Source organism: Chanodichthys erythropterus, chromosome 3, assembly GCF_024489055.1.
Source record: "Chanodichthys erythropterus isolate Z2021 chromosome 3, ASM2448905v1, whole genome shotgun sequence".
NCBI classification, from domain to species: Eukaryota; Metazoa; Chordata; class Actinopteri; order Cypriniformes; family Xenocyprididae; genus Chanodichthys; species Chanodichthys erythropterus.
In genome coordinates, this window is record NC_090223.1 from 3,406,607 (window position 1) to 3,425,659 (window position 19,053).

At 37.7% G+C, this 19,053-nt stretch overlaps 1 protein-coding gene and 1 pseudogene across 12 annotated transcripts in view; both read right to left on the minus strand.

Moving 5' to 3' along the window:
• Positions 1–5,864, minus strand: part of LOC137015327 (uncharacterized) — a 65,763-nt gene extending 59,899 nt beyond the window's left edge. For 10 of the 12 annotated variants that reach the window (XR_010893948.1, XR_010893944.1, XR_010893940.1 and 7 more), the window contains exon 1: positions 5,302–5,864. Coding sequence is in view for 3 of the 12 variants with exons in the window: in XM_067380229.1 (XP_067236330.1) it covers positions 5,302–5,353 (52 nt within the window). In the remaining 9 variants the exon portion in view is untranslated. Of the gene's footprint in view, positions 1–1,819; positions 1,902–5,301 lie in introns of all 12 variants that reach the window. The other 2 variants (XR_010893945.1, XR_010893946.1) reach the window with 2 other exon arrangements.
• LOC137015311 (zinc finger protein 729-like) overlaps positions 1–19,053 on the minus strand; it is a 343,783-nt pseudogene that overhangs the window by 128,904 nt on the left and 195,826 nt on the right.

Sequence of the window (19,053 nt, forward strand, 5' to 3'; positions counted from 1 at the left end):
GTCTCTCCCATGAGACCAGGTTGACATCATTAGATGTTGCAATTTGATTAAAAAATTTTGACTTTAAGTGACCGAAATTCAATGTCAAAACAACGTCTATTGTCAACATGAGTTTGATGTAGAATATGACGACAGCTGACGCTGATACTGTGTTGGTTTTAAATCATGGTATCTAGTAACCAACAGCCGACATCTAATGAACATCATAAGATTAACGTCAAATTATAGCATCATTAGATTGATCTTTTGTTGGATTTAGGCCATGGTATTGTGATGGAACTTTAATTAATCATAACTAAAATGTCATTTTCTTGCAGGATTAACATTTATATAATTTGGAAATCCAAATGTCCAACACTTTGGTCAAAGTCAGTGTGTCTGGATCATATCTGAAAGGGAAATGACGCAAAAAAAGTTGTCTCAATATATAAAATCATGACTTTGAGTAACAAACTGCTGTAATCAAGAAATCCAGATTTGCTTTTACCTAGTAACAGATGGATTGGCTGAATTATACATATGAAGAACCAATAATAGTGGAGAAAAATTATGTAATAAATCATGTCACCTTTGCCATGCTCCTGTTCTATAAAAACTGTTGTACTCCTTTTGTTGGTGGGATTCTCTGTGATTGATACGAGGTGCTCTGGCTGTGATTAAAGTATATTCAAAGGCAATGTCTGGAGTCTGTCTAATTATCACTGCACAACAGGCTAACCCTACCACAGTAAACAAAATAACAAGTCAGAAAACACAAGATAGACAAAATGGAAAAGATATAGGTATATTTTGTGAATGGGATACTTAACGCTGATTGGACAAGACCTCTGTCAATCAAGACATGCAAGAAAAATACAGCAGGCTACGGCAGCAGAAAGTCGATTTGTGTCTACATCTGTAAATATTAGAGCTGTCTGTTTAATCAGCTGATTTAGTTTATACTACAGGGCTGTTGAAAGCTCGCATCTGATTAGTTGACCAATGTTCTAAGGTGTGCAATTATTTTCAGGGAAACGCAGTTAAAGTAGTTCTTGCAGGTCTCAGTTTCATATCACTTTGCCAAATGATTTCAGTTATACAACCGCAAAAGAAACAAAACCCACAACGACAACTGACCAAGCTAATAAATATCAGTGCTGCTCTGATGAATTAATCAGTAAAATAATTTAGCAATTTAAAAGCTATTTGACATTTCTCACCAGCGAGGTAATAACTGCGGTTCTTGAGGTAGATAAACTTAGAGACACTGCTGCCATTAGAGATGCACAGACTCAGGTAGGCTAATTCACAGATATATGCCTATTCTCTCTCTAATGGCTCAAGCCTCCGTTACTAGCTCTAAAATGATGTTTTGGAATTTGCAATAGAGGCTTCGGATGAGATGCGTAAGAAATTATTCCTACACACAAGAGTTTTTTAGGCACAAAAACCTGACAAAAACAAAAACTCCACTTCACATCATGTCCGCATTACCACCTTGGGTATTCATTATTTTGTAATAATTCAATGACTCAATTATTCCTTATATGACTAACTATGGAAAAAACTTTATATTAAATTTACCCTGTCTGGTTGGGCCAGACAAAATTACGAAACAGCCAGATCTGAGATGTGGGAGAGTGGCGTAAACAGCAAGCTTAGTTTTACAGTTTTTCACAATTGCTAAAACACATTTTTTGGAAACCATCACCCAGGGGTTAAAGTGGGCCGGGGCCGTCCGGGGCTGAGCCCCAGCACATAGGTTTGCAGGGCTCAATATACGCTTGTCCAGGACTGGAGGACAAGTGGATTTTTTGAAGTGAAAGTGAATTTTACTTGCCTGACCAGCAATGTTCCCTCTAAGCTGCGTGCGTGCGCGGCCGCGCACTCCTGAAGCCGTGGCCGCGCAGAAGAAATAATTGCTGCGCAGAGAACAGACATGAAAATGATTGTAGTATTTAAATGAGAAATAATTGCAGTGCTCTGGACAACCGCTATATAGTTATTGTCGCTATAGAGTTGGAACCGGTGAATGAGGTTTACAGGTTTCATAGAAAGAGAACGATTGAGCGCGTGTGAGCTGGTGTGAGCTGGCTGGCCCTCGCGGTAAGAATACTGTAATGTTTGCGGACTAAATACATCAATACGAGAGGCAACGCGAAACGAAAAGAAATGTGAAATAAAACGTCATGTTTTAATGAAAAGTGGTGGAAATAACGTATGATGGGCACAGAATGCTAACAAAACTCTGAGACATTTACAATCACACACCCACCACAGGTGTAGCTTGCAAACAGATCAGATCACAACCTCAGAAAGTAGCTATTATGTCTCATTTCGAAGCAATTGATGGTAAAATTTTGGAAGAAACAGTACAGCACCTTAAAACATCAACCTGCGCCCTTGACACACTTCCCACATCTTTTTTCAAAAGAGTGTTAAACTGTTTAGAAGCAGATCTCCTAGAAATGGTAAATGCCTCACTTCTCTCTGGGACTTTTCCAAAATCCCTGAAAACTGCAGTTGTTAAGCCCCTCCTGAAAAAGAGCAGTCTGGATAACACCATATTGAGCAACTACAGGCCAATCTCAAATCTTCCTTTCATAGGCAAGATCATTGAAAAAGTTGTTTTCAATCAGCTTAACAAGTTCTTAAGCTTGAATGGATACTTTGATAACTTTCAATCTGGTTTCCGACCGCATCACAGCACAGAGACAGCACTCATAAAGATAATAAATGATATTCGCCTTAACACAGATTCAGGTAAATTATCAGTGCTGGTTCTTCTCGACCTCAGTGCTGCGTTTGACACTGTCGATCACAACATTCTTCTTGACAGGCTGGAAAACTGGGTTGGGCTTTCTGGGATGGTCCTTAAATGGTTCAGGTCATACTTAGAAGGGAGAGGTTATTATGTGAGTATCGGTGACCATAAGTCTGAGTGGACATCCATGACATGCGGAGTCCCTCAAGGTTCAATACTTGCACCCCTTCTGTTCAACCTATATATGCTGCCACTGAGCCAAATAATGAGAAAGAACCAAATTGCATATCACAGCTATGCACAGCTATGTAAAGCACTTTGAATTACCATTGTGTATGAAATGTGCTATACAAATAAAATTGCCTTGCCTTGCCTATTATAATGTAAGCCTTATAAAAAAATGATCTCACAAGGGGATTGTTTAGGGCTCCTTGCCACGAAAAATCTTAACCTTCTGGTATATAAAATCTGGGAAATTCATAAGCAATAAACATGTAATTTTGATGGTTTAACACTGTCTGTTGCTAATAATTGATTGTACAAAAACACATGGTTGTCCCAAACCATCATTGTAACTGCTCATATTATATTGTTATAAAGAATTGAACTGTCCTGCAGGAGGACAGAAATTATTTTTTAATAGAATTTCTTGCTAAAGACTGGTACAGTTAATACAGCAATGTGAAAAAATCTCAAGTAACCTAAAATGTGCTTAATTTAGTGACTGAACTGCTTGTTTTCAAACATATTATTTAATAAATCGCTAAGTTACATCAAGGGTCAATAAAACAGAAACGGCACATTAAAGTTAAATGTTACAGTTGCATGATAAAACCATTTTTGTGTGTGTGTGTTTACGTTCATTGTACAGGTCTGATATAAAGTATGTTTTTGCTCAGGTGGCCAAAATGTGCGCTCAACAGAGAAAAGTTTTGCTCAGCGAGAAAAAAAATTAGAGGTAACATTGCTGACCAGATAAGTAGCTTGATTAAAATGTCAATAACAACCAAAACATAAGAATGATTCATTTAGCGATTGATAGTGGATACTCGTAATGTCGGCAGTGATATTGCACTGTTGAGGCTCACGTAACTTGTAAAATGCTCACACAAAGAAACTCAGTTATCATGTTGCAATAAAAATTCAACATGTGTGGTTTTTATATCTTGCTATTTACAGCATATGATAAAGTTGAGCATCACATGACCGAAAGTGCTGAATTCCTGAATATCACCTCGATTGACATTGACACGAATTTCATACAACAGTTCAATAAACAAGTAGTTAATATTAATTACTCATGTTTTAGGTACAATATTGCCTGTTTTTTGTTCTATTGTAGCAGCGAAAATAGTTCCAAACAAAGCAGAACCAGCGCATCTCGCAGCTACGCTCAGCCGTTTCGAATGATTCAGCGTTTTGAACGAATCGGTTGAGTGAAGATTCAATGGCCCAATCATAAACAACTGCTTCATTCTTGATTCAGCCTGAAAAGTGTGAATAAATGATTCAGTGGCTCACTCATTGAGACAGTCATTTGCTGCCATCTACTGGCAGTTTAATTTCATGTTTAAAAGTATAAATTTCCCACCAACATTGTATATTCGAAAATGTAGTTGTACTTTTTCAGTGTAAATTCTTTTATTCTTTGTAACAGCCCTATAGTGTCTAACTATTTTAATGTATCAAATGTAAGAATATGAAATAAAAGATGAAACGTTAATTTAATTAGATTATAAAGGTTGATAAAAAAAAAACAGGGTAAATAACATAAATATGCAGATTTAAATATGTCACTGCTGATAAAACACTGATAAGAATGTTGCACAAAATAATCCTATTTTTTCCCAGGCAAGCTACTTTTTTATTCTGACACGTAAATTGCCAATTTAGTTGTCCAAAGGACAAGCACAAAACAAGGCTTAATGTCGAGCACTGTATTTTGTATTTATATTCTTTCCTTTAATGGTAGCATCATTCTTGCCATCACCCATTTTCTCACAACATTAAACACAAAATCTTCAAACTACATTCACAAAACCCCTGACTCTTCTGGCAAAATCAAACAATTTCACCTGTTCTCAAAATCAAACATTGCTTTCAGATCAAACACACATCTGTCAATAATTTAAGCAGATCATTCATTAGACACTACATCAAAAAATGGAGAACAGTATCCAGATAATGTAGTTAGAGAAAAAAATGCATATTGTATAGGCTACAGTAAACAAAATTTGCAACAAGTCAAGTCACCTTTATTTATATAGTGCTTTTTTTCTTAATTTGTCAAGAGGCACTGGTCTGATCCAATATGTTATTTATATTTTTCAATGTTTCCAGTCAGCCATTTGTCAGCTACTGCAAGTGGTCAATTTTACGACTTTATAGACCGCATAAAGTCGCATAAAGTCTTATAAAGCAGCACGACGAAAGGCAGTCATGATTAAGGGGCATTGAAGCCAAATAATATATAGTTTAGGAATCGAAATAAAAAATAATTGACCATTAAAAATGTTTTGTTGAAGAGAGAGAGAGCGCTAATAATAGCCTGTACATACCATCAGCGATCATCAGCAGGACTGACACCAAAACACAGTTCGTCTGGTGCATCTTCAAATGCTACATTACACCAAAAAGCTATAAATTACCACATATGTATATATATTTATATATATATATATATATATATGATCCGCTAACGGAAGCTCGATCATGTTCGTGAAATGCCCGCGGATCAGGGTTACTCTCAGTTTTAAAGAGATAGGACTAACTGCAGAACCGCAGAACCATACGTCATGACAGTCTGAGGACGACAGCGCCAGACTAACCGTGTGTTCACACCGCCGGCGGCGAGAGCGTCAAAGGACGGTGAGAGCGGCGAGGAGAGTTGAAATCAGGTTAACTTTATGGTAATGAGCTATGACGCGGTTCGGCGGCAACCAATTAGAATGTAGAGGTCCTCGCTTGAGAGGCTTCCGATTGGTTGACGCGACTTGTCATTTACTTTGGCTCTGCTTTGACCCTCCCGTCGGCGGCGGTTTGAACGAACAGTACAGCGTTGTTGGCAGGGCGGCCAAGGCGAATGTTGACGCTCTCGCCGCCGGCGGTGTGAACGCACGGTAACAGCCTGAGGGCGGAAGTGGGCGGAGCCAATTTATCTCCGTAGGCATCGCTCCATTTGGAGCTTTTTAAAGTTTAAAACCATGTTAATGTGAAATATTGTTATTAAAACCTCTTCCACTCTGCCGGCCCGTGGGCGGGCCGAAACGACGTCATAATATTTTCACTTATTTTGTTTTAAGATTTCTGCAGATACTACCAACCCATATATGGTAGGCCTACCATTTGAAAGCTTAGAATCTAATCTTTACAAAGAATATAATGACTTCTGTGTTTATGTTACACAAATTAGTAAGATAAAGCTTAAATATACAATCATGCCAAAAACGGCCCTCCCCTTGACTACGATGAGGAAATATAAATATGATTATGAATTTTTCGCATATTTCATAAAACAGACATGTCATATATCAGAAGAAAGCTCTCATTCTCAGGAATTCGGCTATATAGTTTATTTTATTGTTTTCACAACATCATTTGAACGATCTTCAAAAGAATCGCGCAATAAATTTGATAAATGTGGAAAAAACAAACACAAACGTCACATTTCTACCCCTTTCAATGCTTCTCTAAGATAAAATCAGCCACAAACTCTATATCATCTTTTACCTTATGAAGTTTTCTTTCAAATGAGCCTACTTTCACTTTTCTGTGAGCTTATATTGGTAAATAATCCACTGTTATATCGCGGTTGTCCGAAACACAAAATGGAGACGAATGAAGAAACACGCGATCTTCACACCATCATCCAAACGGTCTGGCTTCCTTCAGTGATGACGATGATATACATATCAGGCATGTGTATAAAGCTGAGGATCCTATTTGTCCAGGGACATGTCAATCAAGCTTCTAGTCCAATCAGATGGCGAGATATTCAACAAATCATTGAGGCAGACAGGCGGGATCACACCGCAGCTTTACACACACATGCGCTTCAGTTTCACGTGGTGGGCGTGTGATCGCTTCGCGAGTGATGAGAGGAGCTGTTTGATGGAAGATTTGCATGTGTTTTCATAGTTTGTGTATTGTTTTGACTTCTAAAATGGCATATGGAGAGGGAAAAGCACCAATGGCACCGATATAAACGTTTTTGAAGTACTTGAAAGTGATGAGGCATGGACCAGTGACGCCGTGTTATGATTCGGCGAAAATGACAGCTCGCTTTTCTCGAGGGAGACGAGAGGACCCTGCGTTTGACTGGTAAGCTCATATATTCCTGCATTTACAATGCTAATGCTTATTTAATGATAAAATTATTATTTTGAAATGGGAAAGCACAGCAACTAAGCCAATAAACTGTTACATTTGACAAAACATTTGACGAAACTGCGTATAAGTATGCATACTCATACATATTAGTATACAAGCATGCAGACTTCAATAAAATCGTCATTTGAGTAAATCTACATTTTGAAATCGTAAAATGCATATTATTATATTGTAAACAACTAACTAACAACTTTTATTTTTTTGTTTCAGATGCTGCATGAGATCCTGGACCACCGGAACAGATGGTCCTCAGCTTCACATCTTCAAGACAGGCCAGAGGAAGGTGATGCTCTCAACACAAGGGACAACATATTATAGTGATGCACAGAATGATAAAAATGTGGAGGATGTAGATCATGTTTTACATTGTTAAAGACCACATACATTTTATTTTATATGTTATACTGTCTTATGTCACCTGAAAGGAGAATAAAAAGTGTAAAACGCTAAACAAAATCTCATTCTTTTATGCTTTTTAGCATAGTACTTGTTTTGCATCTCAGAGACAAAGATGAAAATGAAGAAAATCAATAAATAATAAAATAAAGTGCTATACCATATAATAAAAATAGGATTTTTGGGGTAATGCAGTCTGTAAAACCTGTTTTTGCAAAGGACAATCCAAAGAACACTTGCATACGCTAAAATATAATTTTGCCTCCCTTCAGTTACCTTTCAATAACTTCTGTTTAGAAGATGATAGATTCAAAATATTTTTTTCTAGTACAAGCTGTCACCTAGTGGAATCAAAGAAAACAATCAGCAGGTCCCTAGAGCAAACAGAACCTGATTTACAGATTTTCAAAAACAGGATTTTAAACAAAAAAAACAAAAATCGCCTATTTTTTAAGTGCTTATTACAGTATTTTAAATGCATACAATGTAATTTCTGAAGTATAACAGTCTGATTTTGTTATTTTGAGGGGTTTTCTTTACAATGACACCAATATTTTACATTTCTCTCACTGTATGTGTGAAGGGTGAACATTTAAACTTTGGTATGTCAAATTCAGGCGGAAATCTAAAAAATGCCTCAGAGTGGAAGAGGTTAAAGGTGCTAAAGAGGATTTTTTCGTCGACTGAGAATCCAAAGACTGTTAGTGAGTTTTTGAAATGAGCGCATGCGTAAGAACAACCCCCCTCTTTCACAGCTCAAGAGAGAGGCTCGCACTTGCAAACTCTCTTACAGGCTTCTACACAGACACACACAGTCAGATACATCATTATAAGAGTAGAATAACAAGTTCACACAAATGGCTTTTATATTTAAAGAATTTATATTCAAATCAGTACAAATTTCTACAGGTGAACATTTAGGTGAACACAACTAGAACATTTTTCATCTTTGATCAGTGTCTGTGCTATTTTTCTCCAGATGTTATGACCAATAAAATGTTTTGTTATCTTTGAAATTAAAGTTGTGGTCATCTCATAACCCCCTCACACAAGCGCTGGTTAATGTGGGCATCTGTTGTTGTTGTTCTGTCTCTAGTTTAGTTTTCTACTGTGAAACAACGGCCGGGCCAGCGCTGCCACCTTGTGGAACAACTGATTAGTGCAAAACTCATTCAGTGCACGTGTGACCTGTGTGGCAAGGTTAAATCAGACGGCATGCGTACTGTTCTAGAGACAAAATTTAGAGCTTGAGAAATATGAGAATGATTATATTGAAAATGATATCATTAGTAAAAATAAACATGGAGGAATCACTTCAGTCCTCTTACCAACTCAAGCAATTGTTGTAATTGTTACATAACTACCCGTCTAGGGGAGGGGAGCCAGTAACAAAATAAGAAATAAAAAAAAAGTCTTGGAGAGAGCACCAGGGCAATTCAACCTCCCGTCCCAGAATCAACACAAACACCAGTTCAAATTAGTTCTTTTTTTAATAGAAAGAATCTCAGAACGTTAACAAAGGGATTGGGAACAAAACTTCAGGGGAGGGCTAGGCCAACATAACAAACAAAACCCAAACTAACTAACCCAATAATTTTCTAACTTACCTGGACAAAGATAACGCACAAATAAAATACACAAATCTTCCCTCTCTCCCTCCCTGGCCATAACCAAGAGAAAAAGATAGAAGTACAAACAAAAATGGCACCCTCCCCCTACATTCCCTTAAAGGAAAAAAAAAGAACATAAAACGTTAGAAAACATAGGCAACGTAAAAACAAAATCAAAGAATATTAAACAACATCAATTCTCTCTCTGGTAAAGAGTACACCTAAGTTGTAATACTGAGTTCACTCACTAATACACAATATACAAGAACTACAACAACAAATGAGTCTGGGCCACGGGAGGAAGTGTTTGCCCCGATGAAAGGAAGTCTCTCTCCCTTCTCCAGTATTCCACCACGTCTTATATCCTCACTCCTTCTCGTCAACATCCAATCACCCACGACCGGACTGAACCCATCTGATTGGAACACCTGTCTCATAACGAGAGGGAAAAAGAACAGGAGAGAGAGAACAAACAAACAAACCACCAACTCCAACACACACACCCAATACAACACAATGAATACGTCTTTAGACGTAACATAATTCTGGGGCAAAGTAAACAGTTTACTGAATTTCATAAAATAAATGTACACAAGAAAAGAGAAACATTAAATGTCTTCAAGAGAAAGACAGACCAAAACAACAAACAAAACATCAGCTTACTAATAGAGGGAGTACTAAATTACCTATTCAGGTAAATTAAAAGAAATAAACTACACAAGCTTTCCACAACTCCCTTACTAACTAAAACAGGGATAAACATTAGATAGAAAAGAAATTGGCACCCTCTCCCTACAACTTCCAACCATTAAACAAAGATACAATGGCTTATTATACTGTAACAAAGAAATAGATTTGAGTAGAAACTAGGGCTGGGCGATATGGCCTAAAAATAAAATCTCAGATTTTATTTTTTTTAATTCGATTTACGATTTTGTTTTCCGATTTCCCCCCCTACTTATTAAGGAAAGCAATAAGTACAAATGTCAGACAACTTAAAGCAAAATTTGCTTTTATTTAATCAAAAGCAAGACAAATGTAATCCCCATTTCTGGGATGAATAATAAATAAATGAACACCCTCTTGGAATCAAAGTCCCAGCTGTGTTTTAAGTCACACTTTGTAGTCTAGACTAAAAGGAGACAAACATTCACCTTGAGAGTAGCACCATTTTCTAAAGCATTAACAATACATTCAAATCTGAGGAAAACTAGACAGTGACATTTTTCATTGTATCTAGCCCAAACAATGCAACAACATACAGGGATACATGGCATGAACATGCACTGCATCTTACTCTTAGCAGAATTACATTTTTCAAACCAAAAACAGAAAAAAATACTCTGTCTTTAATTGCAGTTTGCATAGAATTTTAAATAACAACATAAAGAGGCAACACCTCTCTAAAATACTAATGTAAACAAAAATTTAGCAGAGTACAAAATGTGCAAAATAAATAATACATCAACTCCAACTGAAATTGATAAAGTGCAAAGTGCTTTGCTTTAAAAAAAATAAACCATGCCATTTGTGTCCCTAAATGTATGAACAGGAAAGAAAAATCACATTTTGGTTGAGGTGCAGAACATGAGATATGTGCTTAAGTTGCTGTCAATAACATTTAAACATTTTTGGCAAGGAAAATCAGCCTGTCCACTGCCTCTGGCTTGAGGCAAGCTCTGCTGCATGTGACAACTCCTCCCCCCACACTGAAAAGCCTCTCAGATGGGACACCTTGTTGCAGGGATACTCAGGTATTTCTTGGCCAGGTGACTGAGCCTTGAGAAGTTCGATTTGTTGCTCTTCCACCACTGCAGTGGATCAGTGTCAGGATCTGCCTCTGGTAAGAGCAGATAGGTTGCCAGTTCAGTCAGTTGGCACAACAACACTCTTCTTGAAGAAGGTTGCTAAGGTCTTTTCCTCTTGGGGTCTGGCTGAGGTCTTGCCTCTTCCTGGTCCACCTGCACAACTGGACCAAGCTGTGGTGTGCTTTTGTCAGCGGGGAAAGACAGAAGTTCACTGACAGCTCTTATTTGACTTTCTCCACCTTGTCTGGGTCGATGTAGGATGTCCGGAACCTTGGATCCATCAGAGAGGCCATGTCCAAGAGCTCATCCTTGACAGGATCACTGTATTTGTCAACAAGGTATCCCAGTATTGGTAAGCTCCGTGTCGTTGTCCTCAGGCTGCAAAAAATTGGTTTTATACAGATGGATAACAGGCTTGCCATATGACATGCCATATTGAAACATTTTTGCAGAGTTGTTTTTTTGTTTGTTTGTTTGTTTGTTTGTTTGTTTGTTTTTTGGCTAGGCCTAATTAAAAAAAAATAATAATAATAAATCACGTACAGCACTTAGCAAGTAGTCAGACACTTGTCTTTTCGTAGTCAAGTCAGCTTGACTAAATGTTGGGTTGGCTGACTGAAAAAAAAAAAAAATAAGAAAGAAAAAAAAAACTCCTCTAGCCCTATATGGCAGCACCTGTGTCCGACGGGACTCACAGCAATCTAACCGGCACTCATCCATGCTGGACCCTATTTGATTTCTTGCTTGTGTTGTTCTCCTAGATGTAAGTCACTTTGGAAAAAACCGTCTGCTAAATGACAGTAGTAGTAGTAGTAGTAGTAGTATTACGCAAAAACGAGCGTCATCTAGCTTGACTGCGGTTTGGAGGAGGATAATATGTGCTCTGTCAAAATTGAATATTGTATTTTACTTATTGTTAGACTTACCAATAGCGTTGTGTAGTTTGTGTCCAAAGCACTGGAGGTTTGGCCATCCGTTCACTCTCAGGGCTTTAATCATGTTGGTGCCGCTGTCAGTTGTCATGCAGCATAGATGATTCTCAGGCAGGTTCCAGCAGTCGAGAGCATCTCTCAGTCCCTTGGCAACAAGTTCACCATTGTGGTCCTTGGGAAAGTATGACGTTTGAAGGGAAATACTCCGCAAATCCCACGCATTGTTAATGAAATGCACCGTTAAACTCATATAAGGTTGCATAGTCCGACTGGACCACATGTCGGTTGTTGCCGAATAAAAGGACAGCTCCCCCAGTTCTCTGCTGACTTTCTCTCGTGTGTTGTTGTACAGCTGGGGCAAGGCGACTTCACTGAAGTACTTGCGGCTGGGTAGCTCATATCTGGGGTCTAAGGTTTTAATCAAATTAATAAACCCCGTCTTCTCCACGGTATATATGGGTACCATGTCTTTGGCTATGTGCAAAGCGACCGCTTCGGTGATTGTGCCCCTTTCCTGTCATATGCGGTGCCTTGTACAAAAGATTCGGCTACAGTTAGCTGTTTTTTAGCGAAGGTTTGTTGGTCACTGCGGTTTTGTTCGTCTCGGAACATTTTTCATATTCGGCTGGATGTCTCTGTTTCAGGTGTTGGAATAGGTTTGTGGTGCTGCTGCCTTTGACTGCGATGGGCTTTAGGCAAATGCTGCAGCGTGGGGTCTCTTGCTCTACGTCTGTCACAGCAAACCCATACCAGTTCCAAACAACAGATGATTTTATTCCTTCCTTGGGAACAAACTTCCCACTCTCACCGGTAGCCATGTTGTCACTTTCTGTTGCTGTTTCATGTGTGCTATGATGTTGTTGTTGTTGCTTGCCATACTGCTATGTGAAACTAACGCTACGGAAGCTCCGGGGAGCCAAAAATGCGCCATTACACAAAAACTCGATTTACTTATTTTTTAAATCGCCCGCAACAAAAAATTCAAATTGAGTCATTCAATCGATTTTTCGCCCAGGCCTAGTAGAAACTCACTAGCTGTATCAAGAGGGAATTCAGAGTTTACATTTACGCATTTGGCAGACACTTTTATCCAAAGCGACTTACATTGCATTATACTATACATTTGTATCTGAGTGCAATCCCTGGGATCGAACCCATGACCTTGGCATTTCTAGTGCTATGCTCTAACCACTGAGCTACAGGAAAGCAATACTTTTACAGGAAAGCATTTACTTTTAACAGGACAACAAAAAGGTTTTCAGATTCAACAGGATTAAAGATCTCTCAACACTGGCAATCAACATGAATACTGGGTAACACTAAACACACAACCAAAGAACACACAAGTTTTCAATTTCAGCAGATCTATATCAGCACTGGAGTAAACAGATGTCATCAACCAGCTCAGTTCAGTTTGCATACAGTGGTATCAATGCAGGCAGACCAAAACATTGTATTGTTCTATCCAGTTGAGGATCATATTCATCACGCCGGTATGGATGATTTGTTCCAGCTGACTGCGGTAAACCTCGGGATAAACAGAAAGACTAATATTAGCGATGTAACAAGTACATCTGGTGTTATAGGAAGTGTTCTCGGTTCCGGCTGACCTAATTTATGCAGCCTAATAATCCTTTAATGGGTTTGAAAATATAAATTGATAATGTGATATGTGTATGCCAGGTTAAAGAGATGCGTTTTTAGTCTAGATTTAAACTGACAGAGTGTGTCTGCTTCCCGAACAATGCTAGGAAGATTGTTCCAGAGTTTAGGTGCCAAATAGGAGAAGGATCTACCGCCTGCGGTTGATTTTGATATTCTAGGTATTATCAGCTGGCCTGAATTCTGAGATCGCAATAAACGTGAAGGATTATTATGATTTAAGAGCTCGCTCAGGTACTGGGGGGCTAAACCATTTAGTGCTTTGTAAGTAATTAGAATGTACAGAGTGAAAAGCAACGGTCCTAGTACTGAGCCTTGCGGTACTCCATATTGAACTTGTGATCGATATGACGATATTTGTTTACTAGTACAAACTGATAACAGTCAGATAAGAATGATTTGAACCATGACAATGCAATTCCATTAATGCCAACATCATTTTATTTAGAAGAATATTGTGATCAATAGTTTCAAAAGCAGCACCAAGATCCAGTAACACTAATAGAGAGATACAACCACAATCTGATGATAAGAGCAAATCATTAGTAACTCTTATGAGAGCAGTCTCAGTACTATGGTACGGTCTAAATCCTGACTGGAAATCCTCACAGATACTATTTCTTTCTAAAGCCCTATTCGGACAGGATTAGTTTTACATGGGGAGGTGGGGGTAAAGTAATTATTACCAGAGCTTCTCAGTGATTTTAGTCCCGTCTGAATGTGCCATCTCAGTAATCATTACGAACAACGTCAGTAAAGATTACCGTGACTTTTACATTCTGTAAAAATGTCAGGAAAAATAACCTCAGGTAATACTAATCCCTTTCGAATAGACCCGCTGTAAATATGTACGGTAAAATTTTGTCACTTGAAGAAACATTAATTTGTGATGTAGGTGGTGGGACAAGTCTGTGGCAAACCTCATGTATTTTTCACATACCATTCAGAGCAAAAAGAAGATCGGAAGCACTTGTCAGTGGCACAAAACTAATTTTAGCTTGAGTGCCTATTACCATCATAATCCATCATAATCATAATCGGTCTGTAATTGACTAATTCTCTAGGATCAAGTTGTGTTTTTTAATAAGAGGTTTAATAATAGCCAGCTTAAAAGTTTTTGGTACGTATCCTAGTGATAAAGATGAATTAATGATATTAAGAAGGGGATCTATGACCTCTGGAAGCATCTCTTTCAATAGCTTAGTCGGTATAGCGTCTAACATACATGTTGTTGATTTTGATGATTTAACAAGTTTAGATAATTCTTCCTCTCCTAAAGCAGTAAATGAATTCAATTTTTCTTCAGGGACACTATAATGCACTGTCTGACACAATACTGTAGTAGACGGTTGCATGGTTATAATTTTCTCTCTAATATTATCAATCTTGCAAGTAAAGAAGTTCATAAAGTCATTACTGCTGTGCTCTTTGGAAACATCAGAAGTTGAAGCTTTAATTCGTGTTAACTTAGCCAGTGTGTCAAATAAATACCTAGGGTTGTTATATTCTTACCTCTTGTGTCTAGGACCCTTTCTAGTGAACAGGTGCAGATTGCAGATAGGAGATAGTGTGTGTGGTCCCTGTGATGTCGAGGTGGAAGGCATGTTTCTTTCTGTTGCCGGACAAACAGGAACTTGGCCTGTGAGGTTTACCACGTTAAGTATACCGTGATTAAATAGCGAACGGATTTCTTCATCATTAGAAGCGTATCGAGTCCAGTTTCCAGTATTTTGGCCCGTACTTGCATTCGCCAGCTTGTTTATTAATTCGTTATTACTTAAAATTCTTGCTACTAGATTTCGTGCTGACACACTCATAGTTCAACATCTGAACAATCACAAATGAAAAACACAAGATGGTGCTTTGATGATGTCAGTTGTCAGTTTTCATTGAATATAAGTTACATTCCATATTCCATTCCATATATTCAGACTTTCATTCCATATATATATATATATATATATATATATATATATATATATATATATATATATGTCGTGGATGAACCTTGCGGTTAAAGGTGACGAAGACAACTGAATTTCCATTTGACGCCCAAAAATTTATTTCACAAAAAAAAAAAGAGAAAAAAATAAATAAATCCCAAGATGCAAAAAAAACCCCAACAGTGTTACCCAAAAATAAATAATAAATTATACCAACAAATGACACCAAACAGTCTTAAAAGTGGCGGTACTCCGACCACGCTCACGCCAATTTACCACACCCCCCACTGAACCTTTCCGGTGGCCATCTTAACGTCATGGCCCCACCTATGGAAGATACCATAATGCAGACAACATACATCCACCAGAAATAACTATATATTTACACAACTCCAGATATTTTGCCCCCAACATATCTCTTCCCAAAATCCCTGGTCAGTGTAAATGTAGAAAGTGTGCATGTACATGTAAAATGAGGGAACGTGCCCCATAGTCCGCACATGGTCACGGAGTATCTTCGTGACAATATATATATATATATATATATATATATAAGAGAGAGAAAGAGAGGGAATATTTTAGAATTAATAATAAAGAATATATGTGTATTCAAAACAAAGAGTTTAAAGATAGTTTATTACAGAATAAACACAAAACAAACAGCTGTCCAATATTAGGCCAATTAATTATGCATGTGTGTTTGTAAAGTACTATTCAGGTATTTATTGAAATATATTTAATTTTCATCAGCAGTTCAAGAAATTATTGCAATGTTAAATTTGGATATAACAAAGTGTATTATGTTTTTAGGGCAGTACACTGGGTAAAATACTCTTCTCACAGATCCATCTATAAACACGATCACATAAATCATCATACCACCGTGAGTAATAACTTAGAGCACAGTACTGTCCTATATATCCATTTGGCTCTCCATATGCCCAGGACCTGAAAATACAGATCAGCGTTAGACGCTACTTTCTGTGTGAAATTATACTGAATGTGAGAATCATTAGATAATAATCAGATCGGTGATTTCTCACTCAGAGTTTGGTGTGCTGCCATCAACCCATTTCCATCTGCCCTCCACTTTATTCAGACCAATCCAGACTTGTACATAACCAGAAATCCTGTTCACAAACTCCTAAAAATATTAAACATCAGCACATTTAATATCATACAGTGACAACAGACACATGACCAATACTCACACTCACTTGTTCCATTATGCTGTTGATGATGATCAGGTCTGCTCCTCTGTCTCTACAGTATCTTCTGCTCTCATTCCAGCTCTTCATCTCAGAGGAAATGAAGTAAAGACTGGACTGATAGCAAGTCCATCTACAGTATAAACACAACCAGTTCAACTAGCTCTTTATTTCAGTCTTCTCTAAACTACAAGTTACAGAATGTCTATTTACACCAATGTCTGGTTGACAAAATTAAAACTCATTTAGTAAGTGAGATAGTTGATGTGGAATAACAGTGGAATCAACTTCTGATGTGACCGAACCAAGTTTGAATCCACCTTTTCTGTTCCCATTATTCTCCCTGTTCTGACTGCACACAGTGTCAACTTAAAGAGGTGTTTTTAAAGGTGCCTTAGAATTAAAAATTGAATTTATCTTGGCATAGTTGAATAACAAGAGTTCAGTACATGGAAAAGACATACATTTAGTCTCAAACACCATTGTTTCCTCCTTCTTATATAAATCTCATTTGTTTAAAAGACCTCTGGAAAACAGGCGAATCTCAACATAACACCGACTGTTACGTAACAGTCGGGATCATTAATATGTACGCCCCCAATATTTGCATATGCCAGCCCATGTTCAGTACATTACACAAGGGCAAAACGTCTGGATCTGTGCACAGCTGAATCATCAGACTAGGTAAGCAAACAAGAACAATAGTGAAAAATGGCAGATGGAGCGATAATAATTGACATGATCCATGATAGCATGATATTTTTAGTGATATTTGTAAATTGTCTTTCTAAATGTTTCGTTAGCATGTTGCAAATGTACTGTTAAATGTGGTTAAAGTTACCATCGTTTATTACTGTATTCACGGAGACAAGAGCCGTTGCTATTTTCATTTTTAAACACAAGCAGTCTGTATAATGCATAAACACAACTTCATTCTTTATAAATCTCTCCAACAGTGTGTAATGTTAGCTTTAGCCATGGAGCACAGCCTCAAACTCATTCAGAATCAAATGTAAACATCCAAATAAATACTATACTTACACAATCCAATCCATGCATGCAGTGTGCATGACGAACATCTTGTAAAGATCCATTTGAGGGTTATATTAGCCGTGTGAACTTTGTAAATGCACTGTATAATAGTCGAGATCTCGAGGGGCAAGGAGGGGGAGGATTTAAAGGGGCCGCGCAGTTAATCTGTGCATAGTTAATGATGCCCCAGAATAGGCAGTTAAAAAATTGAATTAAAAAAAATCTATGGGGAATTTTGAGCTGAAACTTCACAGACACATTCAGGAGACACCTTAGACTTATATTACATCTTTTGAAAAGACGTTCTACGGCACCTTTAAAAGAAATAAAGTGCTAATGTGTATTTAACAGGCAATAGATGTGGTTGGCAATTCGACTATGACATCTGCAGCTCATATTGTGACCACTTCAAAAAGTCTCTTCCTGGACCTTCGAGGATATCTTTACTAGTCAGATAGATACAATTAGTGCAAAGAAATTACTTACTTTTATTATTTATTTATTTATTTATTTATTTTGCGCTACTTGAAATTACTATGTGTTTAGTGCAAATAGCCAACAAGCTGTTGTATGATCACATGTAGCAGTTTTCCAAATTAGATCAGTCAGGTTGTTCATTTGGGTTTTTAACTTGACATGTCTTTGAGGTTAATTTATATTTCTTTTAAATTAGGTCACTTAACCCCAACACAACAGCACCTTTACATGCAGCTATATGGCAAATTTACATTTTACACTTTAAATGTTATTACATTAGGGTTTATTCTGTAGAAGCTTTTCATGTGCTCCATGTGCTTATGAATACTAACCAGATCACATTCCTTCAATAAAATGACCAGAGAAACTCACCCATTTTACCAAGACTCCTCTGAAGATCACTTTTCTCCTGTTTTAGCTGGTCTCTCTCTCTAGTCAGATTCTCATTCATGAATATGAGCAGGTCTCTCTGATTGGTGAGGTTGTCATTCTTGGATATGAACTTCTGTCTCTCCTGAGTGAACATGAATATGAGCTGGTCTTTCTCATCAGTGAGGTTGTCAATCTTGGATATGAGCTGCTGTCTCTCTCCAGTGAACATGACACACAGCACTATGACTGCGGTCAGCAGAAGAACACACAGGAGCATCAAACACACTGCAGCTGCTCTGGAGCTTCTGATCTTCACACCTTCAGCTCCTGGAGATCAACAAACACCCTGTTATACTCTTCATTCACTTCACAGAATAACTGAAATCATGAAAACTGAGTAAATGCTTGTATCTTTAAGTCATTATTGATCCCATTTTTGCTGTTATGTTGTGTGATGAAATGTGTATCAGTACCTGTGAGT